We start from the raw sequence: 27,735 nt of genomic DNA on the forward strand, positions 1-27,735 counted from the left end.
AGTTTGCTTACTTTTGGATTATATGAATAGAAAAATTCTTTGAAATACACAAATACCAAAACTGATTCAAGAAATTAAAAACCTGAATAGCCCTATATCTACTAAAGGTATTGAACCTGTAGTTAAAAACATTCCCACAAAGAACTCCAGGCCCTGGTGGTTTTTCTGGTGAGTTCTACCAAACAGTTAAGAAATCATTAATACCAATCTCACACAGACTCTTTCAGAAAAGAGGAAGGAACACTTCTCAATTCATTCTATAAGGCCACTATCAGGCTGATACCAAAATCAAAGAAAGACATTATAAGAAAACTGGAGAGAAGAAACCAGCCTCTAAATTTCAGCACTGAGCTGATCTATCACCTTCTGATGGAAAGTAAAAAAAAAACAAAAAATCTTAATATGAACCAATATATCTATAGATGGGCATAACACATTACTATATCTGAGTCACCTCCATTTCTTCAAGGCATATGAGGTAACAGAAATATCTTAAATTCCTATTACAGAGGCAAAACTGCACTATTGTCCATAGTTTCTATGCTTTTTCATCTTCAACAGTAGCTGCAATAAAAAAGAGCACAAGACATGTGGCCCTTGGGCTTAATTCCATTTTGACTTGCTATACAGAGTAAAACATGATCATATCTTTAATGTTCAAACTTTATCACTAAGGCCAAATGCCTGGCAACATGGCACTATGCCATAAGTGGGTCCCCCTACTTAGTGGTACCAACTTTATATATTCTCTCTGAGCTCACTGGTGCCAAGGACAGTAGTAGCCATGTTCACCTGTAGTGGGCTACTGAATGTGACTACTCTGTTAGGAGCTGGCTCACACAGTGGCTGTGTCAATAACAAAAGGCTTTGGGCTCTGAGACAGGACCTGATTCCCTCCATACCTGAGCACCTGCTAAGTACTAATGAAATAGGAGGCTACCTCCAGCAGCCTCTGAAACTATGGCAGGGTTCTTTTGGAGAATAGCAGAGTCCAGCCATCTTACTTTCAGGTCAGAGATTACTACAATGCTCTGGGTTACAATGGGCTTCTCCTCCTTCAGTGTACTGACCAAGAATGCCTTAAAAAGACCTCTACAGAGAGACAGGTGCTTGGTAGGCCTGCAGACTCCTGAATCTTCCCACCCAGAAACGAGAAACCCACTGGGTAGGTTTCCCAAAACATCGCTCCAGACACACAGTATTAACTGCATGACCTCTGAGTGAAGCCCTCTTCAAAAGTGACAGTCATGAGAAAGGAGGTTCCTTCACATCACAACCTGATATTGTAATTGCTTATTTGTTTTTTACCTTTTGTCCTGAAAATAAGCTCCATGAGGACAAGGACCTTTCCTTTGTTAGTCACCACCATATTCTAGCATCTGGGCACAAAGGAGGCACTTGATAAATATTGATTACCTATCAGTCTGTGACTGGAACCTTCATAAAGCTGTCTTGGGTGTTTACAGACAACCTAGCAAAGAGATGACCGTGAAAGTCATGCATATTCACCAAAGACAAGTCAACTCACAGCTGGCATATGAGCGGCTGTCATCCTCACATAGTGTGTGCAGTTGCTGGTACTCCTCCTGAGCCAGCTCCAACCGCTGCTGCTTGATCTGGTAGATTTCTTTCTTGGCATTGAGAGCCTCCTGGGCTACAATTAAATACTCCTTCAACATCCGCTCCTGCTCTCGCCTCCACTGTTCTCTTGGATCCTCAATCTGGGTAAGCTCTAGAAATGAAAAGCGTAAGAACACAAGTTGACTTAAGGGTAAAATCACAAGACTGATAAACAGTCAACAGTTATACTGCTGCTCGATATGAAAATGAATTATCTACTAAAATGCACAACATGGAAAAGTCTACACAATGAGACTTCGTAAAGTATGGAACACCTGTTTATATATCCACAGTTGAGACAAGAAGAAAATTTTACAGATACAAAATAGTCCATTGAAGGAAGGAAGACAACACAAGGCCATTTTTGCACCATAAAGACCACACTTTAAATGGGCAAAATCGGAGGAAATTAACCCAAATGGGCTTGGCCTGTCAAACTAATACCTATTTACAGCATTCTCACTGACCTCTTCATCACCGTCTCCCGATGTGGCTTGCCCCTCTTCTCCTTTTCCCTTTTCAAAGATTCATCACTAAATTCCTTATCCCCTCCCACCCATGGTCCCCCATACCCACCCTGCCTTCCACTGCAGGCTCTCAGGAGGGCCCACGCATTCTCACACACCACTCTGTCATAGTACCCAAAGAAAAAGCAAACCAAACGACACCACATGATGCTTGGCCTTCTGCCTTCCCACTCACAGTGAGCAACGCCATCTGGAACCCCACCCCAGCCACCCTGGGACCCCACCCTGACTCTCATCCACAAAGAACCCCTGCTCTTCCCCTTGCTAGACTACTTGAAGGGTCTTCAAGATGGGTGACTCCTACCACTGGATATAATCTTGGCTGATGGCATGTCCTCTTTCCTGTCTCCCCTTAGTCCAATGAGACCAACCAGACTGCCCTCCATAATCGGCCCAGTTTCTGTCTTGGGCCACCACGGCCATTCTCCATACACTCACAAACATCACCTTCCCGACCTGCTGTGATCTCTTACATAGGAGCCTCTCCTATGGCACAAAGTCCAGTTGCCCTGGCATGATAGAGGAGTCCCGAAACTCACCTGCCGGCTTCATCTCTATTTTCTGCCCTCTTCCTCCCAAATATCCTCTTCCCCAAGCCCCCAGATACGCTCATTGGACTCATCTCCACTCTTTTTTATGTTGTTTCTGTCCTCTTCGGCCCACCAGGAAAGCCCACTGCCTTCCTTCCAACACTTGCTACAAAGACACTTCCGGTTTGAACCTTCTCTGGCCCTCCCAGCACTGCCACTCTTACCACCTGCCACATGGCACATAATTGCTTTTATAGCTTTTTGCTTTCTCTGTAAACAGTGAGCCCTACGTAGGAGGGGCACAGCCTCAAGTGTCTTTATATTCTCAGGACATCTGCTTCGTCTATAGAAGAAAAAGTTATCAGGCCATAAAAAGGAAAGAAGCACTGACACCTGCTACAACCCTGAGGAACCTTGAAAACATTATGCTCGGTGAAGGAAAGCAGACACAAAAGCCCAGAGAGTGTATGATTCTATAGCTGTGAAATGTCTGGAACATGCAAGGCCTCAAGGACGGAAAGCAGACTGATCACTACCAGAGACTGGAGAGAAGGGAACAAAGAGTGACTGCTTCCTAAGGATGAATTTCCCTTTGCGGCTGTGGAAAACGGTTTGGAACTGGACAGAGGTGGTGTTTGTATGATACTGTGAATGCACCAAATGCTACTGAACTGTTCACTTTAAAATGGTTCATTTCATGATCTGTGCATTTACCTGGAAAGGGTCAGACATATAAATTTTAGGTTGAGTTTATTTTAATACACACACGTGCACACTAAATGTTCCAAGGTAAGTTTTCCCTTGGAAACACCTTGTTGATAACCCCTACTCAGCCTTGTACACCGCCACCTGAGGCTCTTGGCTTCCTTCTCCAGACCTTAAAAGCTCACATAGCAGAACAGAAAATTGAACATCAGAATCTGACCTCAGATCCTGAGTTCAGATTCAGTGGGCCTGGGTTGGGGGAATCAGGACCTCTGCAACTGTCCACATGTTCCCGATGCAGCTATCAACTGGCAGGATTCACACTGTCCCAGTGCCCTGGAGGCTCTTGGGAACCGCGAAGGCTATCAAGACGGGGACCTTCTGGTCTCCCCCCACGCACCATTGACCTGCATGGCTCCAATTTCGCTATGTGATTCCGCAGATTCTGTGCTTTAAAGAGTTTAATAGCTGTGCGCTCAAGGGTTGAGGTCCTGGGTGGGCTCCAAGGAAAAAGGTGGTACGACCCCAGGGCTGCTGTGTTCATCTACCCTCTCTCACATGCTGGATCATCCCTCATGCTTCTGACAGCTGCGAGAAAGTCACTGGTGATTATTTGCTTTTCAGGGTTCATGCCCACTTCTAGCCTGTCAAACCCTGGAGGGTAGAGATTAAGTCTTAATTTCCTGTGTCTCTAAAGCCTGAACAGAGCTGGCAGCACAGAGGTGCTCTATGAATGCTTACTGTGATTCAGAGAGCGAGCCAGCAAGGAACATCATTGGCAAACAAGGGGGCGCAGAGCAGCGGGCAAGCTGGGCTTACAAGTTACAAGAGTGATGGGTCAGAACGGATCCTCAGCTGCAGCGCGGCAGCTGGCAGGCTTTTCCAGCAAGGCTAGATAGGACAAATGTCTAAAATGAGACAAAGCCTCTGAAGAAGGGTTTGTCCCCAAGCACTAACCACATGTGGGGATGGCCCACTTTCTGTGGGCCACAGGTGGGGCCATCCTGTGCACTGTAGGACATCTAGCAGCAGCCCTGGTCTCCATCACTGGACGCTGGCAGTAACTCTCTCGGGCATGGCTATAGTGAACGCCTCCAGTGTCAAGTGACCCTGGGGGCAAAATCATCCCAAGTTGAGAACCAGCGCTCCACACAGTTCTACAAAGGACATTGGTACGGTCAGAGACCTATCACCTTCTACACACACACACAGATCAAAAAGCTTGGTGTGCTAAAAATAAACATACAAGACAAAATGAAATTAAGGGAACCACTTGGGCCCTTACTAGTCCAAGAACTCAAAAGTGCTATTTTTTAATAAACAACCTTTTTATCATGAGAAGTATTTCTGTTTCCAGACTGCCTGGGCAATTAATTCCTTATATTAAATATTACAATTCTGCATTAAACACACGCACGCAGTCCTCAGACATAGATGTAGTACAGCTACACTGTAACTGGTTTTTGACTGAGAATCAGCTAATGAAAACTGCATATTAGATGTAGAAAACCCTATTTAATGTTGCATTGGACAGAAATAATGATTTTGCTTTACAAAGCACTTCCGTGATTCAACCTGAAAATTCAGTCACATGTAATGATGTGAATATGGAATTCTACTTACTATTTATGTGGTCCATATAATAAATTCCAATTTGTTTATCATATACAGTTTCCCATCCTAAAGGAAGCTCGTCCCCAACACAATCAGCAAAGGTCAATGGCTTTGTTATCCTGCAAAATAAAATAATGAAAACAAATTTGAAAGTCAGGTCAGTTTTGTGTAATTTTGCTGACTCTAGACCAGCTTTGCCTAAATAATAATTATATTAGTACACTCACAATTAAGAGCCTATCTCAGTGTATTTTTTAAATACCAGAGAAAACAGATATTGATAGTTAACAAAACAGGTAAAACCAGCATCTTCTTCCACCATTCTGTTTAATGAGGCAATGACTATGGAATGCAGCTTCTCCAGACTAGGAGAGCGCCAATGCTCTGCTCCCCTCCCTGAGAAATGTACTCCCTTAAAACTTTCCGTTTCCCTATAACACACATGAAAATCAGCTTAAATTATACAAAATGCACTTGTAGTATTTTCATCTAATGAATCAAATATCAACCACTGACCAAACGGAAAAAGTCAGGCAAGGCAACAATACAAATACCTTCTGAATACTTCCTGCTTTCCTTATACAATAGGAATCAGAAATTTCAAAGGGTCCTTTTTGTTTTTCTAGAGAACAACATCAAAGGCACAATGTCCACAAGCACCTCTCTTTGGGGAAAATCTGATTAAGGAAACCTTGGCTTGGCAGGAGATAGAAAAAGAAAAGAGTTTTCCACGGATTGCAGCAGAGCTTCCCCTCCCCCATCCCTGTGATCATGTTGATTGACAAGACAGTTTTAGGGCAGCAGCTGTTATATAAAAGGGGCGCACCTATAATTGTCTGAGTCTGGGCAGCTATCTCTTTGGTTGTCTCTATAAATGCACACTGACTGGTATGCATGGGAATCTGATAACCTAAATTTCACAAGTTCAATCCTCCCACTTCTTCTGTTCAAGTCCCTGGCCTCAGGAAAATGAGACATCACAAGCGCAGCCAGGCCCCATGAGACCAGTATGGATTTTGAACATGTGATTTCCCCAAACTGGTTTGACCACAAGGCTATCTCTCCCAGTAGCGTTGAGAAATTGATAAACACTATCAGAACAACACTGATTTTAATCTTCATTTTAAACGTATGGTTTTAAGAAGTTAGAGTCAAAATAAAAAACAGAAATGCAGAGAAGGTGAGACAGGCTGCGGACTTCTTTCCAAGGATGACACACTCACAAAAAAGCGCATCACAAGATAAGCCTACCGCACACTCTCTGTCCCATCCAGCAACGCTGGCATCTGCAGCAGAATCCCTTTAGCAGTTAGAATGGTGTGACAGTGGCATGGTTCCAAGTCAAGCAGGTAGTGGCAGAGTGTTGTACATGATTCAGAACCTGAATGGGACCAAACCACAGCAAAAGCAATCCTACTGTAACACAAACTGAGACCTGACTACATCCCTGCTATCCCAGCATGACAATATTCACGAATTAGCCTGGAGGAAAATGTCCAAATACAAGCACATTTTAAGCGTATTGACATATATGATCTCATTTAATTAACAGGGGGAGGAACCCATCCTTCAGCACTGCAGAGCCTAATTTACTTACTTTACAATTCAGAACTGTTACAAAATGATTATAAATTCCTATCTTTCCATTTTCTTTATAAAAACCCCAAGTTATTACAAAGACTTCTATACTCCTTGCTCCAAAATTAAATCAAGCAATACTTCTACTATTTTGTTGAGTTTCAGTTTGGCTTTATGTAAGAGCCACATGTCTCATGATTCTATTGCCTTTCTGAACAAAATGTGGAGCTCGTATGGTCACACACAGAATACGGTCTCAAATCATGCCCGGGAGGAGTCATACCTCTTATGAGTCCAGCTAATGCCAAAGGCAAGGTCTCTACAACCACAGAAAAATGATCAAGTTCTTGCAGGTGGTCGCAAGTCCACAGTGCTGAGCTGGTTCTCCTGGACCACCGGCTGTGGCAGAAACCAGCGATGATATTGCAAAGACACTCAGCAGCCCTGTGGAGAGGCCCATGGATGTGGATTTTCTAACCCCTGTCAAGCCTTCAGATGAATGCAGCCCCTGTCAGCATCTTTACCACAACCTCATCAGGCCCCAAGAGAGAGCTGCCCACCTAAACTCTTCCCAATTCCTACACCACAGGAATCATGTGACATAATACTTACTGTCATCAGAAGCCACAAAATGTGAGGGTACAGCAACAGAGAACTAGTCCCCAAGCCCTGACATCCCTTCACAGCTCATCAGATACTGCCGCAGACATTTGTAGTGAGAAGCCAGGCTGCCATCTATGAACAGGTGATGAGATGCCAAGAGAATTTTTAGTCCTACTCAGGAACATTAAGACAAACATCTATGCCACTCTTCTGACTTATCTATCAGGATGACACGTCCTCAAGACGTCCAGATAGTTGTGGTTTCACTGAATACAGACAAAACCTTGTACAATTTTTCAATCACAGCATTGAGACTATCTGGATTTTTTCTCCTAATTATCATTCCAAAATACTTATAGGACAGGGACTTCATGGTTTCCTCTAGCACATGGCATACTATAAATGAATATTCTAAGCTGCACCAGTGTCAAAATGTTGTTTTTCTTCCAAGAAAGTGTTGGTGGGTAACACTACTTCAGTAATGATTAAGTCACTTCAGATGAGTTATTCAGTTTCAGAATCTATCTGATCACATTTCTACAAGGATAACTGATTACCGTCAGAAGGACACTGGAGCTCTTGGTGCTAGCGCTTCAGCAAGGGGTGTTTCTGGCTGTTGTTCATTTGTGGGTATCAGGGCGAGGCCAGGAGCCACCCACGAGAGAACTCAGACTTGGCTGGGGAATAGCCAGTACTCTCGGCAAGGTGATAGGCTTCGTCCTGGAAAATAACATGATCTCTTATCCTGCCAGTTGCCCTCCACTCATTTGCCTGGAGACAATGACATCTAGAGACTCTTCCTCAAGCCCAGTGGCTCTGTGAAAAGTGCACACCCCTTAATCTGCCAAGGTAAACCTCTTGGGCTGGAGTTAAAAGTCTTCCTCAAGCCAAGACCCTACAAAGCTTCTGGTTCTTTCTGCTTCAACTGCCTACCACTCTGCAACATACACACAACCTCTATCCCAGGTAGGTGAGTCTGTTCATCCTCCACTCCTGCTGTACAACCCCCCCCCCAATTATACCCATTTCTGTTGTGAGTATCTTTTCGTCAGTCTGTCCTTGGCTTATGGATAGGCTTCCTACTCGCCTCTTATGTTCAATTTCCACCTGCCCTGCAAAGGTCAGTTCAACTGCCATCTCCATGGTTTAGAAGCCACTTCCATTTTCATATCACTGTGCCCACTAGACACAAAACTCCACTCCTGGTCTTGTTCATGACATTTATGCATATCTTTCACATAAACGAAGGCTAGCTGTTTAGTCTCCTCGACCAACAAGAACCCAGCACCAATATTAGAAGGGAAGGAGACTTTTGAAAGAAAATGTCAACCCAAAGCACATTCGCTTTACTCCTAAGTGAGTCCTTCCTGTCCTCACTGAGAAGCCACACCCACGGTAGCCCTAAAACACATCCATGCATCCAATTTTGGACAGCTGGCCTTCTGTTTAAATTATACTGACATCCCTACACTGACCTTCAATGCTAAATTCTTGCTTCTGCATATTTCCCAATGGATCAAGGATCTACAGCTTCACACAGGAAAAGCTCCTCTTCAGGTATGTCTAGCTTCATGTGGGCAATCACATTTTACTGCAGTTTTTCAAATGTTCATTGGCAGGAACACAGAACTAGCTCAGGGTAGGAACAAGTATGAAACAAGGAAAAACCAACAGGGCTTCCAGCAGCTTGGCTTACAACTGGTTTAATGCATTTTGTTTGTATTATTTTATCAAAACAAAAGGATAGAAAAAACAAAACTGCTAATACCAGCAGGGGGCCTCTGTAAACTTTATGCAGTTAAGGGAAAAGTGGAAAATGCTTGGTCTGGGGAAAAGCTAAAACCTTAGACAACATCTGGACTAAGCCAAAGCCAACGAGAGAACAAATTTAGTGGAACTGAACAAAAAGTTAGAAATATGTTGAAGACTATGTGTAAAAGATAAAGCACAACTGGAGGTATTTAAATCCTCTTCAGTTCTCCAGGAAAGGAGACCCTTCTTTTCACCCTTCCCCAGCGCACTTAAGTCCTTCTTCAGCTATTCCACAATTATATGGTATACAAAAGCAATGGTCCATTATAATTTGTTTCCCTTACAATAAAATAGAAGAGAAAAATGAGAAGCAGAAATGACATTAGTAAAAGCAGTTACCTAGAGAAAACAGTAGCTTATTAAGAAGTGGAAGGAGTCAGGAAAAGTACAAATAACAAAACATGAGAACTCAAGCCAGCAAGCCTTGAGAGCATTTAGTAAGAAGTGCAAAAGACCCAGACAGACGCTCCCACCTTTCCCAGACCCCCATCTAACACAACGCTAATGACTTGTGCCCCAAAGGCCACCATAAATTTATGCCTAATTTTAAAACCCTAAGCTGTTTTTGCATCTACCAAAGATATTGAACTTTTAATCCTGTGACTAAATTGTTGCCAGAGAAAGTTTCTATTTTTTAAAAATGTAACTGATTTTTGTTATATTTGTTTTTACTAGCTCAGGTGTTGAGCACACTATTAAAACTAAAAAGCAAGAGCACACTGTTCTAAGCTGTTTCTCTGCCCCATTTCTCTCTTCTGTTGCTTCCAACTGTGATGGGACTCCCCACACTGACACTTCCGCCTGCTTTGTGCACAGAGATAAAATCATGTACTTTCTGTGCTGTCCACCACTCCATTCACCTCCTCCAGATCAGACTGATCCACACGCAAGCATTACTTATTTGGATAAGTGGGCTTGCAAAGGAAGCTCCCAGGCAGGTCCAAGGTAGAACATTCTGGAATAGGCAGCGCCAGTAGATCAGCTGGTTTGGGCAGTTTCTTGTTTCTGATCTTAGAATTCTTTTTAATATATGGAAAAAGATTAGATAATACAATTTGAACAAATAAATGAGCAATTCAATTTTGTCTTCTTACGAAAACATGGTTAAGGCTTTTAACTTTGAAGATTGCTTTTTTTTCTGAAAAACTTAAAAACTTCCTTGTTAACTATCCAGTAGGGTATTACTTGTACCTAGGGAGGTCCATAAAGGGACAGAGAGTATGCGACAGGAGAAAGGAGCCTGCAAAAGGGAGAAAGAGAGAATCCAGCAGCTAGCAGCTTACATACTGGTATTTCACTGGATGGATCCAAGCCCAGGTTCTGGGATGTCAGATTCTTCCCTCCCACTCTATCCCACAGGCATCATACACAGACCAGAGGATGTTTTTGTTTCCATTACAGAAAGTTTACGAAGTATACCTAAATAGGAGAGAAATGTCCATTCGTATCACTATGCAAAGGCAACCACTATTCTTATTTTGGTGTATTTATTCTCCTTTTTTCGATGCACTCTATTAATTTTTTCTAATGTAGTCATGACTGTATAGTAAATGCAATTTTCCATTCTACCATTTTTACTTAATTTTTAACATGTTTACTTATTAATTCATATCATGAGTCTCTCCACTGGAACTATCTTATTGCTATAGCATAATAACTCTGTCTCCTTTGTCATAAATTGTAAACATCACCTGGAATAGGTGAACAACTCAAGCTCCTTGAAAACAAGTACTCCATCTACACTGCCTTTGACCCAGTACAGGATAGGGTAAGAAGTAGGTGTTCGATAATGTCTGCTACATAAATAACTTGTAATTGTACAAACTGTTCACTCAAGGGATTAATGTAATTTATCTAAACACTCTCCTATTGACATTTACGTTAGTACCAGACCTTCAGGAGTATAAATATCCATGAGAGTGACTCATTTTAGAAAACAGTTCAGCAATTTCTCAAACAAATAAACACAGAGTTGTTAACATTCAGCCCTATAAGACTTCTCCTAGGTTTGTACAGAAGAGAAATGAAAACATTTGTCTATAAGAAAATGTATACATGAATGTTTAGGGTAGCATTATTCACAACTGCCAAAAGATGCAAACAACTAACAACCATCAACTTATGAAGAGATAAACAAAACATGATCTATCAACACAATGGAATATTATTGGGCCATAGAAAGGAAGTAAGTACTGCTACATGCTTCAAGGTGGATGAACCTAAAAGTCACTGAACTGGGTGGATGAAAGAAGCCAGACACAAAACGCCATGTGTTATGTGGTTCTTTCTATAGTAAAAGTCCAGAAGAGGCAAATCCACAGAGATAGAAAGTAGATGAGTGGTTGCAGGGGCTGAGGGAAAGAGGAAATGGGATTGACTGCTAATGGGTACAGGGCTTCCTTTCGGAAAAGGCTTCTTCTTGTTATATAACTGGATAGTGGGAATGGTTGCAAAACTTTGTGAAAATACTAAAATACAGTAAACTATACACTGGTGAATACTATGGCCTATGTGTGTTATATCTCGATTTAAAATAATGAGAAGAGTATCTGTACATATAACACTCATAAACTCTATTTATAGCTATTTTTAAAGATTCTCAGAACTAAATTTCAAGGTCAAAGGACATGAAAGTTTCCCCTTATATCCTAAATTAAATGTAAAATTTCAAACAGTAAAGTCTAAAGAATGAGGAATAAAATCACTCATGATCGCAAAGTCCCAAGTTCGATCCCCAGTACCAAAAAAAAAAAAAGAGTAGGAAATTTTGGGCCGGGGATTTAGCTCAGTGGTTTCGCCTCTGTGCAAGCACAAGGACCAGAATTCAATCCTCGGTACCAAAAAAAAAGAAAGTCCTATCCTACACGTGAAAATCACTCATGATCAAAGCCCTACATTCACATTTTAGCTTATTTTTCTCCTTTCTTTTTCCTACATTTTTCCATAGCTGATATCATACTGGATGCAATTTAATACACAGATTTTTTTTTCAGTTGGGTACTTCATGGCTTTTAGCTCTCTCAACATCGCTTTCCATGATCCGGTATCTTCCACCATGCACATACGATCACAATTTTATTTACCAGGCACCTCCAGTCAATGATTTGGGGCATGTTTCAAGTGTCTGCTCCTTACTGTAAATAACAAATATGTACTTACGGTAAATGCTTTCTATATACTGTCAAAGTGCTTTACCCTCACCTCACACTCCCACCAGCAAAGGAAGAGGTCTTTTTCACCACTCTCTATGGATATTTCTAATGCATTTACTCAAGAGCTCAGAATAAATCCATACTGTCTAAGAGTGCTTTACTGCTAGGGAACAAGTAAGTGTGGCATACAGTATAAGCTGACTACTGTTTCCAGAACATGCAGGATGTAGAAGACAGTCGGGGTGAACTGAGAAGTGTAAACCATTCACTCTCCTCACCCTCCACAACCACTGAGAGATCCTGCCACTGCAGATTTTTCCCTTAATAAATCACATTGCTTGGTCTTAACAGTAAATGAATACATTTTGCTGGCCATTCTTTAAAAAGTAGGGCAATAGGAAGAGAGAGAATGATAAGAAAGCAGATGCTGATTCCTTTTGTTCCCTTTCATCTGTCACATCCTGCTGGGCTCTTTAAGGGGTGGCACTGGGCCATCTCAGCCCCATCCAGGTGAGCTGTTTATTGCCATAAACCCATGGATGAGTCATCCTGTCTTTCGAAGGGCCTTGGTTTCCTAATCTGTAAACTGGGGATAATTAGCCTCGTGGCTTTTCATGTTGGCTCACTATGGCCTCTTTAGCTAGAGCATGGAGGCCAGATCTAGTTCTCTCCCCTTCCTGCCACCCTCTTTTCTCCAGATTGGCTTCAAACAGAATTAGTTCCCTTTTGCTGCTATAACAAAGGCACTGCTAAATTGGTGGCTTTAAATAAAACAAATTTATTCTCTTACATTTTTGGAGGTCAGACACATAAAATGGGTCCCTGAGCTTTCTCTCCTTCTACAGGCTCCATGGGAGAATCTGTTTCCTTGGCCCCCTAGCCTGCTATCGTCCTTGTGGTCCCTCTCTTCCTCCATCTTCAAAGATAGCCATGGCCAGCCGAGTTTCCCTTAGGACACTGTCTCTCTAGTTCTCAGTTTTCTGCTTTCCTCTCCCATTTATAAGGACCTTGGGGATGACATTGGGCCCAGCAGGATCATCTCCCCATTGCAAGAACCTTAACTGAATCACATCTGCAAAAAAGTCCTTTTGGCCACATAAGACATCTTCCCAGGTTACAGGGACTAGCACATGGACATCTGGGGGTCATTACTCTGCCAACCACAAGACACTGGGGAGGCTGTGGAGCCTGAGAAGATGGCAGAGCAGTGGGAGATAGTGCTAGAAGCCCACACCCTCCTTCCCAGCCTGGGCTCAGAGGGCTGGGAGATCTGACACCAATTGTACCAAACTGCAGAAAAGCTGAGGTGAGGAGCAGAAGGTGGGAGCAGAGAGCAAGGTGTAAATACTGATTCAGTGCACACTTTATCAGAAGGAGGCCAGAGTAATCCTTTGGCACTTGGACTGTACTCTTTCCAGTCTCCTGGAACAAGATCATCTTTATACTTTCAATTCATGCTTGTTTTTAATATGCTATTCGGAGAGGATACTATTAATCTCAATTTCAGTTCCAAACCAATCCTCAAGAAATCATAATGACTTCCTTTACCTTTTCGAAGATACCTGGCTCCCAGTGAGTTTCGAAGCCCGCCCGTCCGAACTTGGATACCAGCCCGTTTGTGGTTACTTACGTGGTGAATTCGACTCTGTGTGCTGTGCTACTTGCTTCTCCAAGCTTCTGGTGGCATAACATTCACACCCCAGAGCCAAGGTTCGCACCGAGCATTGAGCAGCAGTCAGCAGATTACCAGGGATGCTGACTGCCCCCAAAATGAAGTTGAGAGGCTTTTTTAGAAAGAGTCTTTGTTTGTCAAAGTTTTAAACAGTGGTGAATGTACCACAAACCTGCCATGTTAGTCCTGACCAGTCGTTCGGAATAATCATTTAAAATGTCCCTTCTTGCCTCAGATGTTCATTGAGAATATGTACAGAAACTGAACTGGCAGTTGTCATCAAGACTCAATTTTAGAATTCAGGGTAAAGAATAATCACATCCAGAACCCAGTCTAAACACTGTAACTGATATTCAATGTACTCATGAAACATGAGAGTCCCAACTGGTAACAGAGCCTTAGAACTGATCACTCTTAAATAACATTTGTTATTCCTATATGAAAATAGGCTTCTTGAGAATTAAAAAAACTACACCCTGCAGTCTCTCTGTTGTCTCCTACACAAAACTACCAGTTCACGGATAAGTTCCCAGATTGATCTGAAAAGCAAATGGCTCCTCAATAGAAAAGGCTCTTTCAAGGTTTTATGAATGGCTATAAATTTATGAAAGAATCAGGGTCAGGTAAACCCTTTTGCCCAAATAGCACCAAAGTGCATTCAGGAGGCCTCTGCTCTCAAATCTTCAATCTGAAAAATGAAATGATGTCACCAGATCTATCTTGGTGCATTAGTAGCAACAAGCTGCAGTGCTACTCTTTAACCCTCAACCAGGTATAGCTTACTGAGATTTTTCAAAATTATGTCCCTCTCAGGAACACAGTTCCCCACAGAGCTGCACATGTCTTCCTGAGCCTCCACCTGCAAAGCCAAATGGTGGTATTCTCCAGGGCAAAGCTTTTCATGGTGGAGCAATGGGCCAGCCAGCCTGAGGGAGCTGGGGCAACTGTTCACAGTCAATATGCCTGAGTTCGAAGGTCAATGCTACTCATATCCCAGCAGCAGTATCGCTCAGGTCACAAAACCCCAGTGAGCAGTTTGCCAGATGCATCTTTCAATAGCCAGTAACAATAGCCACCAACCGCGTCAATATTTAAAGGCTGCCTCCCATAAGTCAGCACTTGGTATTCAAAGTAATAGAGCAGCAACTGTACTATGTGCCCCTCTAGGCCACAGGAAGAGTGCATACTTCCCAGCCTCCCTTGCAGCTGGGTAGAGCCCCATGATTGGGCTCTAGCCAATGGGATGTGAGCTAAAGTAATGTACAACCTTCTGAGCTTGACCCATAAGCTTCTGGGAGGACCTCCATGCCCTCTCTCTTCCCTTGCCTACTGGCCAAAAGTAGAAGATCCAGTGGAGGATAGCAAAGCTCCAAAAGATGGGTGAACCAATCGTGGAAGAATCCTGGGTCCCTGAATAACTCTGTGGATCAGAGGGTCTTGGAAGTCCCTTCACTACCCATACTGAACTGACATAGCAAGAAACTTCTAGTGGGCTAAGGAATCAAAATTTTGGATTTGTTTACTAGAGTGATTAGCTGGCTAACACACTTGGAGAACTGGACAAGAGGGAAAGAATGAGAATCTGTGAAAAGTCCAAACATTTAGTCTCATTTGATGATGCGAGTATCTTCAGTGAGTCACAAAAAGTTAGCCAAGTATAAATATTTTTTGGTGAGGATTGGGTGATTTGTCCTTCTCCCACTCTGAGGTTTTGAGGGAAGGGGATAAAAGGGACCAGTGTCTGTAGTTTTATTATAGACAGTGCTTCTTACTTGTTACTGCATCATTCTTTGGCATGGCTACCTCCCCTACTAGTCTGTGGGTTATGAAAGGATGCTGTTCTTCTGATCACCTTTCGAAGCCAGTGCCCTCAGTACAACAGGGCTTCATTAAAGGGTTTGATAATCTAATCCAGCCAAGTTCAGAAATTGATACCATTGAAAAACCAGAACGGAGCCAATTAACAGTCAAGAAAAAAAAATGGAAGGGGATAGAATGGACAAAGAAAAGAGTACTTTTGAATTTGAGATCACAAGATCTAGACAACAAGAGAAGCAGGATGTGGGAGGCCAGGTTACTACAAGGTTAATCCTCGTTTGAAAAAAATCTCTTTGTATAGATTGAGCTAGCCTTCAAAAGGAGAAAGGCCATTCATCCAGCTACGAGAGCTGGGTGAAATACTGATGAAGACCTCCTTTATCGTTTTGTTCCCATTCTGTACTGACCAAGCCAACTCATTATGTATTACATGGTTTCCTGAATGTAGGCCTGTCCACCTGCAAGGAAGTGTCCAGAGAATACAAAGAGGCAGGATCTTGGCAAGAGGTCCTACCCTCCAGCAAAGAATAAACTGTCCCAACAAAAATCAGGCAAGAGGCATTTAGGAAGACCAGCAAACTTCCTAGGCCCTGCTTCCTCAGTGGTCTGATCCAACCGGTTCTCAAACGTGTTCAGGCACTGGTGTGATGGCACCCGGGGACTGGTGACTGAATACATATTTTATTGAGTCATAGGCATAGCTGGCAATCACTTTCTCCAACACAAAGGGAGAACCAGTGCAAGCGAGGAAACTATACTTGCAACACTTATTAAAACTGCTGCCCTGAGTGGACGGATGAGTCAGTCTCACTGGGCCTCTCTTTTCTCACCTGCACGAGGAGGGGGTGGGCAGGAAGGCAGAGACTGATATCAAGATTTCTGGAACTTACTGCATACTCTATAAATGACTGCTTTTCTTCCATGTCATTTCTTTGCCTCTAAACACGAGGAGAGTATCATTATTATTCTGATTTAGCAGCACAATACTGTATGAGTGGAACACAGTTTAAAAGCAAGCTGACCTCGAGCCAAGATGTCAGGCTACCACCCAAAGGAAACCACACCCAGAGGGTGCTCGATCAATTGCAGCCATAGTCTGGGCATACCACCCAGCAGTGGGGAGGGAGGAGTTTCTCTGCAAGCCCATCAAGTGCATGTGCCTGAGACGGCATGAAAATATGCTGTCCTCCACATATACGCTCCACGTGTACAAATTAAGGTAAAAGAAAGGCAAAATCCATCCAGTTAGTAAAATGAATTCCCCAGGAAAGTACTGCACAGTGGAAAACACATTGACAGCCACATGTTTAACTCAAAAGCTTCATGTGCACACATTTAAAACAGTAAAAAGCAACAGGTAGAATCTGTTTTTAAATATATACCATATTTAACCCAATATGCTTAAAATATCATTTTAAAATGTAGTGACCTTGAGAAAGATCTATCTCCCTACTTCCTACTATCTTTCATTTTGCTCTTTACTTATGCCTTGGGTTTCCTATATAAGAGAAAACATGCCATATTTAAGCTTGTGTGTCTCATTTCTTCTACTCACAATTACAGTCTTAAGGTACACCCATTTTCCTACAAATTCCTCAAGAAAAAAACAGAAGGGGTCAAGAGATGGATGGAGCAGGTAGGAAGGGAAGGGAAAGGGGATTTTGAAAAGAATTAAGAGGTACTGTGTATATGGACCAATTCCTCACAAGGAATGTAACCATTACGTATTACAAACATACACTGATAAAAATAAAAAGGAAAAAAGCAAAATAAAATGAGAGAGCAACTAAAAAATATAATGACTATAAAATTATAACTGGGAATGTTTTAGCACAGTGCCTTTAAAATCTGGAGTGTGTTTTACCTGTTAAGCTTTCTCCATTTCAGGTTCACCAGGATTCAGGCACTCGGTGACATGCGGCTATGGCTAGTCTGCCGGAGACTTTCGCTATCTGGGGGCTCATGCAGTCATTTGATCCTATGACTGATCACACTGAAATCCACCCAGCTAAGAGTGAGGCCACTTAGGAAATATCTGACCACAGAACCTCCTGATGGGAATTTCTGAGACCACAAAGCCACATGCAGGCGACTCTTGGCTTCTCTCTGGTCCCTTGTTGCCCATCTACTTCTGCAACAGCCCATGGGAACCATTATGCCCTAACTTGGCCTGTTCTTCCTCTTTACCGTGCTTCCCTTTTACCCGCCTCTAGCTCACATCCCAATACTTCTTCTGAGGTCCAGAGTCATCCTGTCCAGACTCCGCTCATCATCAGGAAACATACTGCCCTTTCTCTGGCCAGTCTCAGCACTTGATCTGCTTTGTGACATTTATTAAACAGTAGGCAGAAAGTGGTTGTTTGTTCCTGCCACATCTCCCCTAGGATTGGTACCTTCAGGGCAAGACTGGCATCTCCTCCAACTCTGACCCAACTCCCATGGAGCTCAAAGGCATGCCCAGAAGGTGTTCTGTTGTGTATATAGGATGAGTTCCTTTACTTGATCAAAGTTGAGCTGTCTGCCACCCAAATATATGTTCACAGCAGCTCTAGGGCCGTTTTTAGATGGTGCAAGTCTCAAGAGAGTATACTCGCAAGCAGGTGTGCAGATCTGAGGCTCAAGACCGGACCCGAGGGAGAAGAGGCTACAGCCTGACAGATGCATGGCTTCCTCTTTGGGGCCTGGGCACAACAGGTGCTCAGGATCTGTTTACCAGCGCCATCGGAAACATGGGCTTGTCGAGTTAGGAATGGCATCCTGGATGCACAGAGCTAAGGGAGAGGAGCCAGTGCAGGCTGGAGGGCCCTCGCAACGAGGTCCCCAAGTCAGCTCTGATTCCTCATTCTGCAGCTGCCTCACCCTACACATGTGTTCGAGCACCCATGTAAGTCCTCCCCCTTGGGCCCCAGACCAGGCTGGCTAGTCCCCGGGGAGAACCCCAGCCACTACTGCTCACTCATTCGGGAGGATGAAGAAGTGATGACACACAGGAGAGTCTGACTTCTAAGATATGCCTTTTCCCAAAAGGCAGCAGAAAAGCAGGTCGGCAGTCACAGAGCTAGAGCAGAGGATGGTGAGAAGCTGTGGGAATGTTCTAAAACCTAACTGTGCTGATGGTCATGTAGCTGGAACCATTGACCAAAACCCACCCAACTCTATACTGAGTGTGTTTTGTGGTATGGCAAATTATACCTTACTAAAACTTTTTAAAAATATACACTCACATTGAGATTCCCATTATTTCATGTGAAGTGAGATGAAAACAATGACAGGATTCCAATTCCTAGGGAATACTTGGGAGCAGCTATTGCTAGATTCACTGTCATCTAACTCACTTTAAGCTGTGAGATACATCCGGAGATTTTGATCCACAAATTCTAAGTCGTGGCTAATGGATGTGCCAGAATATCTTCCAAATACCTGAACATGTGTTGAAACGTTCTCTAAACCATAGGTTTTAGATCCTCTGTATTCACTCAACACATTACTCTGTATCAGAGCTCTCACACTATAGGCACAACCTATCAGTGAGAAATGAAATCAAATGAGTAGGTCCCCAGAAATTTTTTATTTTAAAAAGCAAATGTTAGAGGACATCACACTTCACAAGGGTACTGTCATAAACTTGTGTTTTGGTTGCACATATGATATAAAACAGTCTGCCTACTTTTGGTAACAGTCAGCAGTAGTTGGAAAGGATGCGTCTATACAGTTGCACCTGGAATCCAAGGGGGACTGGTTCCAGGACACCTGTAGATACCAAAATCCATGGATGCTCAAGTCTCTCACAGAAAATAGCATGGTTTTTGCATATAACCTACACACATTCTCTTGTATACGCTGTCACCTCTAGATAACTTATAAAACCTAACACAATGGAAACACTACATAAGTGGTTGTTATACTGTGTTATTTAGGGAATAAAGACACAAAATAAAGTCTGTACGTGTTTACTTTCAAATGGTTTTTTTTCAAATATTTCCAATCCAAGGTTAACTGAATCTGCATGTATGGACCCACAGATACAATGGGCTGATCGTACACATATGTATCCAGTCACATAAGCATTGAAACACACAATGCACCGGGCCACTCGCTGCATATGACCTTGTTAGTTTTGCAACCACAACTAATACCATGCAGCCACATTTGTCACTCCTGCAGCAAAGCCCAGCATTGTGCTTGGCCAATCAGGAGGAACTCCACCTAATCACCATAACAGTTTTAAGAACTACATCCTGGCTGGAGATACAGCTCAGTGTATATCACATGCCTAGCATATGTGAGGCCCCGGGTTCAATCCTCATTTTACCTAGAAGGAAACTGAGCTCAGGGACACACACCTAAGAAGCGGTGAGAAGGGGACACAGGTGAGGGCAATGGAGGACTCAGATGAATGCATGCAGAACCAGCCACCTCTTCACATCTCCACCAAGGAGTGCAGGGAAAGAACTGCCAGCAGAAGCAAAGGGCTCTAAGAGTCCTTTAGGAATAAGCATAATATGCACCATACTCTGCTTTTAAATAATAGTTTCATCTCCCTTACCCTCTTGCCAAATCTCTAATGATTATTCTGCAGAGTTAGGGAAATTACCAGCCAGATTTTACTTTTAACATTGTCAAAATGCTAGCAGGGGATCTTAGTGTGGTCCTTTCAAAACAAAACACAGCATTATAACATTTTGGCTCTTAATTTACTATTGAATGTAAGAGACAGGAAGGGATATTTAAAAATTTAAAGGGGAGGTTTTAAGGAAGGATTTGGGGAAAAAAGAAACAAATAATAACAATCGACGGAAGAAGTAAATTCAACTAAAATGGGAGAGGAAAACCACACTGGCCAAGAAGAGGGAAGAGACTGAACAATAACATTCTTTAGAAATGGCATCACAGGGGAGGCAACCTGGGACGGTCCAGCCATCCCCAGACAACTAGCAGTGGCCATGTCACAGTCCTATGGCTTCTGGAATCTCAATGGAAACTTTTCAAATATCGCGTAGATTAAGTTCTCCCCTTTGTACTGAAGCTTAGTGGCAAAGTCCTGCACTAGGCATCAAGGCTTTTATCACCTGCTTTTTTTTTTTTTTTTGCACTAATTACCACTCTTTCCAAAAAAAGCACCTTTTCAGCAGTTGTAATCTGTTTTCTTTGGGACATGAGAATTCTACAATTTATAGGCACAATTTTGCACTATCACCAAATGAAGCCATGAACAAAAGTATAAAGGGAAAATACCAAACATCTCTGACATTAACTGTGTGCCACTGAAGGATGGAGAGACTAGTAAGCTCTTAATACAGCAGTTCTTTTTAGGTCTTGGATTTCCTTGGGAATCTGAGACAAGCTATCAATCTCCTTCCTAGAAAAATGTGCCTACATGTATACCCAAAATGCTGCTAGTCTGGGAATTCCAGTTTCAGGAAACCAGTTCCCAAAGCTCAGCGCCCAGGGGCAGAGCTACCCAGGTAAACAAGCACGGCTCCAGGTGGAAGGGCTGGTTTTGAACAGAGGCAGCAAGGCCCAAAGGAACCTACCTCTCGAGAGCACAAGGGAGAGGGGGAAGACACCTGAGCCTTGTGAAGCCAGTCCCACATGGACAGGGGACATGCCCTCGCCCCATCCAGGTGGGGCAGGGGAGAGCCTGGGGAAAGGAAGCCTCCTGAAGAAAGCATGGGATGTCCAGATAAAAAATACAAGCTGAGCTCTGCAGGTGGCACAAAGCCACTCAGGAATGTGAAGCAGGGCGGGTCATCGGCAGATCTGCTTTGTGAAGGAGCCCTTGGGCTGCAGAGAAAGTGGACAGCAGACAGAGATGGGCAGTACGGGCAAGAAGAAGCCTGCCAGCAGAGCAGGGCATGAACCAGGAGGCCTGAGCTAGCACTGGACCAGGAACAGCCATAGCAGGGGCCAGGCTCCTTGACTCCATTGTGAAGCCATTCACCAGGGCCCTGGCCAAGAGTTGGGGGAACATCATCAGCTCAACTGTTTGCCATTACAGGAGTAACACGCGCTCTCATGCTGACCTTGTAAGCCTTGCTCCTCACTCCCATGCCCCTGATGGTTCTCCCTCTAAGGGAAGCCAGAAAGACACTGAATGTGCACTTTGGCAGTGTATCTGCACTCTCACATGCCTGCCAAAGAGGGAACTCCTGGCCTGTGTAAAGATTTCTGCAATGCTTGTCTCCCCTGATGTGCTCCAAGAAAGCAAGATCCAGGTCACTGTCATCATCTTCATAGTACCCCCAGCTGAGGCTCGACACAGAGGTGCACAAACAAACAAGAGTGAAACAGTCCAGGTATTACTGGGCTGGGCTTGCAACATCTTTTAATACAGAAAGCCACTCCCAAAATAATGAATGGGCACTAGTACAGGGACTGTTATTTTGCTCAATATCAAGTCACAAAAATGATAAAATAAAACCCTCAGAGAAGCACTGTGGGCAACAACACTGAATCGAAAACATTTAGAGGCCAGGCCCACCAATAGCTCAGGGTGTCTTGATAGCAAGCTCTAAATTGTCATTTAGAAGTGAAAAGAAGCTAACTTCCCCAAGCAGAGAAAATACTCCATAGCATAACAATCACTTCAAACCCTACGCTAGCTATGTAGAACCAAGCCAGTATACAAATACATCACCATGCGTCCCTCCAGTCCTTCACCCTCCTTAGCATAGTGCACTCCATTGTCGGTGCTAGGTTCTGGGGGCCAAAACCTCTGAGATCCTTAACTTCACTATGTGCAGAGTCTGGTGGGGGCATCTGAAGACACCTGACCTTCGCTGAAGACTCAGAGCAGAGCCTTGGGATCAGAACTGCCTGAGCCTGTGGTGAGGCCACCTCTCCAGAGAAAGGGGGCTATGCTGCCTGGAGGGAGAGGACATTGTGAAATAGGGTCATTGCTGGGTTTAGAGCACTGGGATGGTGCTTTGGAGGATACAAAGACAAAAGGCCTGTGTCCCTCCAGTCTCATTCTCTGAGACTGGATTGCCAGGACAAGTCAGAAAGCAATGCCTTTTGTTTGGCCTTTTTGGTTTCTGGATCTCCTGTCATGTCCCCTCTGCCATCACTAAGCACACCTTGGACATACAAGGTTTGCATGAGCAAAGAAACTCACCGCGGAGTTCTGATAAGCATTGTTCCAGCGATATGGGTGGCCAGGCAGTTCTGCACATTAGCAAGTCCCATTTACCTCACCATTCCCTTTGATGGCCCTGCTGAACTCTTTGAAGAGGGCCCAGAGTGTGAGCCCCCAAGGGAACTAACTCTATGCCAACACACACAGCCCGTCTCAGGTGATTTGGCCCAGTGTGTGTGGGCCAGGCCAAGAGTTTGCTGTGTTACTTGGGCCTACACCTACATCTCACTGCTGGTACCAAAGAGGCCCAGTGTGGGTGTCACTGGCCTTCCAGATGCTTTAGAGTCCAGAAATTTTTCAAAGGGTACAGACAGATAGAGAGAGATAGGGCTGGATGGACAGATGGACTGAAGGATGGACACAGGAACAGATGGAGAGACATGAAAAATAAAGTCGCTTGTTCTGGAGAGAATATCAAGGGTGCTGCTGATAAACACCCCATAGAGAGGTTACCCATGATGTTTATCAGACATCTCAGCAGCAGCCAGGAATCAAGATGGGCTTAGGCCAGCAGAGAGACTGTCAGTTCAACCTAAAAGGGACACAGAAATTGCGATGAAATGAAAGAACATTGCAGGGCTTTAGGGTTCTACAGGACATAACCATAAGAATATTCAGATATGAACATAAACTGAGAATATTCTTCGGGAAAGGCACTCATCAAAGGTGCCACCCCACCACAGGCCCAGGGACAAGGCTGTCTCCTGGGCTTCAGAGAAAGGGCTTTTGCAGAGCCATGACAGTGATGCTGCTGCCCCACCGGGCCTGAAAAATAGGGCATTGAGCCAAAGAAGATTATTCTCAAAGCCTTAAGATTTCATGCAATTTGCCTTGCTTTCGTTAGGACTGCTTGGGGCCCGCCACCTCCTTCCTTTCCTACTTCTCGCTTTTAGAATGGGACTGTCTATCATGTGCCTGCCCCACCACTGCATTTTGGAAGCACAAAACATGCTTAGTTTTGTAGGTTCACAGCTGGAAAGGAATTCTGCCTCAGAATGAATCATTCCTCAAGTCTCAGCCACATCTGATTTAGATGATATTTAGAAGACACTCTAAACCTTAGACTTTAGAATTGGTGCTGGAATGAGTTAAGGCTTCGGGGACTGCTGAGATGGAATAAATGTATTTTGTATGTAAGAAGGACATGCACCTTGAGGGGTCATTGGTGGAATGCTACAGACTAAACTGTGTCGCACAAAAAGCTCATGTTGATGCCTTAAGCCCCAATATCACTATATATGGAGATAGGGCCTATGACGAGGTGATAAAAGTTAAATGAGGTCGTGGTGGGGGCTGGTCCAGGAGGGCGGGGGTCCCAACAAGAATATGAAAACAAACTCTCTGCCTTGTGAGGACGCAGATAGAAAGTGTTTGTCCACAAACCAGAAAGAGTCCATACCAGAAACTAACTCTGCCCAAACTGGAGCTGGGACTTACGGCCTCCAGAACTGTGAGAAAAGAAAACATGTGTTGGTGAAGACCCCAAGCTGGTGGTGCCTTGTCATAAGAGCCCAAGGACACGCAGACTGTATGGCTTCTGGGAGTTAAGGGCAGTAGGATGAGCCTCAATCCTTACAGAGAGGAGAAGAGGTGAAAAGGGGGAAGGATAGGCAGAGGCTGTGAGCAACAGGTCACTGAAATGCTGTCCCAAGCAGCACATGTTTCAAGGGCCAAAATATCTTTTCCTTCCTTGTCACCTCTTGTTTAATGCAATATAATATATAAATAGCTATACTACTTAATCTAATCTAATAAAACGCCTCTGCTTTCTTGATCAAGTATATGCATTAATTTGATTATAAAACATCTGCCTTTTTATTAGTGAGTGTTCGTGATACATAATGATTACAGTCATATTGGGGAACTGACACATATACATACTGCATCTTAATCATTTTTACTTCTCTACCTTCCCGTCTCCCCCTATCCCTGGATCAGATCCCTTTCCCATCTTCACAAAGTCTACTTCCTGAAGGTCAAAAATCTTAAAAGACACTGACACTCTTCAATTCACATTTTTGGTTATCATAATGGCAGATGGGAAGTGTCCCTGACATCTAGTAGATGGAGGCCAGGGAGGTCACTAAACATCCGCTGAAGCACAGGACAGTCCCTACCACAGAGAATGCTCCAGCCCCAAATGCCTATCGTACCACCTATGAAAACATCTAAAATATGTAAAGAGCTTAATGTATCTAAAGAAGTGCATCACAATTCTATTTACAATAGCAGGAAAAAGGAAACATGTCAAATGTCCAATGATAAGGACATGATCCCACGACTGCTGCATATCAACAATCATTCCACAGTAATTCATGAATACCTGCTCCATGTGAGGTTCTGCTTGGATCCTGTGGATGGAGCAGAAACTAAAGCAGAATTCCTGTCCTCAGGAAGCCTACCTGGAATAATTTTTAAAGCATGTTTAGTAAGATACTGTAATAACATGGGAGTGCTTCATTAAATGGTCAGGGAGAAAGGGCAGCTTTAAATTTACTTCAAATATGATCACCCTTTGGTTCCTTTGTTTACAAAAAAGACAAGAGGGCAGAGATTTAGCTCAGTGGTTCTGTTGCCTGCCTCCTAAGTTCAATCCCCGGTACCAAAAAAAAAAAAAAAAACACAAGAGAAGACATCCAAATGCATCAGTAATTGTGAGTGGAGTGGATGGGAAAATAAAAGGAGCCATTTTTTTACAGAGTTTACCCAGAATCCAATAGGGCCTTCTCTTCCTATGACTCCTGGGGGCAAGTGGGGTCATCACTGAATGCTTGACTTTCCAAGTTCTGCTTCCCTCTGCCTGGGAGAAGGGTGAGCCAGGTGGTGAGAACTAGAACCAGGCAACTCCAAAGCCACCCAGGCTACCTCCACCAGCAGACGTGTTCTGTCTGCCTTGCTACGTTGGCCCGCGGGATGCTCTACCGAGGCCTCTATGGGTCATTAACTCAGTGGATTTCATTTCAAAATCTGGAATTTCTAACTCATGAGAATCAGAAGAGCTGATACACAGGGATTATAGTCCCCAAAGACAAAAGGCTGACTGGCTAAGGCTGACTAGCCCCTTTAGAAGGGGCTGCTTGCCAGCTCACCAAAGTCCCCACCACTCCTTGCTACCACTGACCATCTGACCATCTGGGCATCTCATTCTGTAATGATCACACCAAGGTGAGGCATAGAAGTGGGAACATTCTCATGCAGAATGGACCAGCAGAGAGATAGTATGTGCAGAGAGTTCCTGCCAGGAGAGGCATGCATGAAACTTGGTTTAAATGATGCTCACAAGCCTCAGGCATGTATCTTGGCTAAGGATGAGAGAACTGGTGGACCCCACCCTAGGAAAGACTCTATGAAAACTGCAAAGTGCTATTCATTTGCTTAAATATTCACTGCAGGAAAGCAATTTGAGATGCTCAGTGCCAGGAGTTGACCTCAAGGAGTTCAGCTACACCAGGGAGTAAACAAATAACAAATCACCACTACACTACAGATTCACCCAATGGGAGGGGCATAGACAGAGAGCTATGGAAGCTGAGAAGAGGAAGCTATTCGACATAAACATAAATTTTTTTGTGGTCAGGAGAACATCAAACTTTTATCCTCATCCCTACACCTCACCCTACTCCAAAGAGGTAATACAATGATATTTAGAGCTATTCTACCTTTCTTTTTCCTTTTCAAACTCCAACATTTCTAGCTTCCAAGACTTATCTGTCCAAGCTTCAGAAGGACTTGAAATCATGAATATTCATTCATTAATGTGAGCAAGGTGCACCCTGGCCAGGGATATTTAGATTCACCCCAGGATTTGGACTTAATCTGTCTGGGGTGGAGCACAGACAACGGTATTTCTGAAACACTCTTTAGATAATTCAGATTTGAGATCTGGGTTTAGAGCCACTTGCACAAGTGATGCTCAAAGATAAATATTCAACAGTCTCCCAAATACTTGGTGTCCAAGTGGAGAGGGACACTTCTAGGTGAGCAGTCAGGAACTGTGATACTGCGGCATGCAAAGCAATATATATTTGGTCTCTATCCATAGGTCCTGGCACTGAGCTCCTTATCCCTTGGCATTTCCTGGGGAATAAGAGCATCTTTTGCTCTAATGAGGGACTCTTGGTGAGCTCCTGGATGGGACTGCTTACCAAAAAAACCAAGGTATGATTAGAAGCTTAGAGAGAAGCACAGGAGTTTTTGCCTCTACAGAGTAGGGACGTGCATCCCCCCAGTATGTGGGATACATTTACCAACCTAGAAGTTGTCTGAACTCTATACTTTTGGAATTTTTTTTTTTTTTTTTTTTTTTTTTGGTATCGGGGATTGAACTCGGGTCCTTCTGCTTGCGAGGCAGGCAGCGAAACCACTGAGCTAAATCCCCGGCCCTACTTTTGGAATTTTTGTGGTGGCTTCATCAGATAGGTAGGAAAGGGGGAATCCAGGTGGACTGGAGAGGAAGGAACAAGCAGGAAAGATCATTCACATACATACGGCACATTCTCCATCCCCTGTGGACTCAGGTGCACCAAGGGAACCACCAGGGTGACAAAGCACACTACAAGAAAGCAGATGTTACAGCAATGCATGGGGTTTTCTCTTAAGAGATGCCTGTGATACAGAGAGCCCTGGGACCCCAGCCTCACCTGCTTTCATGCGAGCTTGCTATTAGATAAGAACTTCTATCATGAGAAATCCCCAACATGAGGACCCCCCTACCTTCTCAGTTGTGAGCCAATCCTCCAGCCACCCTTTGGAATAACAGGTATGCTATATCAGGGCAAAGGAGGCTGTTCTTCCAAGTGGAGAACCTCAATTTGACCTATTAACAGGAGTAAAGCGACATTTCAAGCAAGCACCAATAGTGTTCTCTCAAGTGAAACAATCCAAAAGAAATAATAATTTGCGCAGCTTTAAGTTGTATGCAGGAAAGCTGAGGTACCCTTTGGGTGAATGAAGTGTCATATCCTAAGAA

The 27,735-nt window shown here is 43.7% G+C and overlaps 1 protein-coding gene across 2 annotated transcripts in view; it reads right to left on the reverse strand.

Moving 5' to 3' along the window:
* The window catches only part of Wwc3 (WWC family member 3), a 109,673-nt gene that overhangs the window by 62,624 nt on the left and 19,314 nt on the right, over positions 1-27,735 (reverse strand). For both annotated transcript variants that reach the window (XM_013067891.3, XM_004871034.4), the window contains exons 2-3: positions 5,006-5,115; positions 1,529-1,732 (exon numbers count right to left, since the gene is read on the reverse strand). In XM_013067891.3, coding sequence (XP_012923345.2) covers positions 1,529-1,732; positions 5,006-5,115 — 314 coding nt within the window. The remainder of the gene's footprint in view (positions 1-1,528; positions 1,733-5,005; positions 5,116-27,735) is intronic.

Source organism: Heterocephalus glaber, unplaced genomic scaffold (genome assembly GCF_053883595.1).
Source record: "Heterocephalus glaber isolate CG9 unplaced genomic scaffold, H.glaber_assembly_v1.0 deba00001594, whole genome shotgun sequence".
NCBI classification, from domain to species: domain Eukaryota; kingdom Metazoa; phylum Chordata; class Mammalia; order Rodentia; family Bathyergidae; genus Heterocephalus; species Heterocephalus glaber.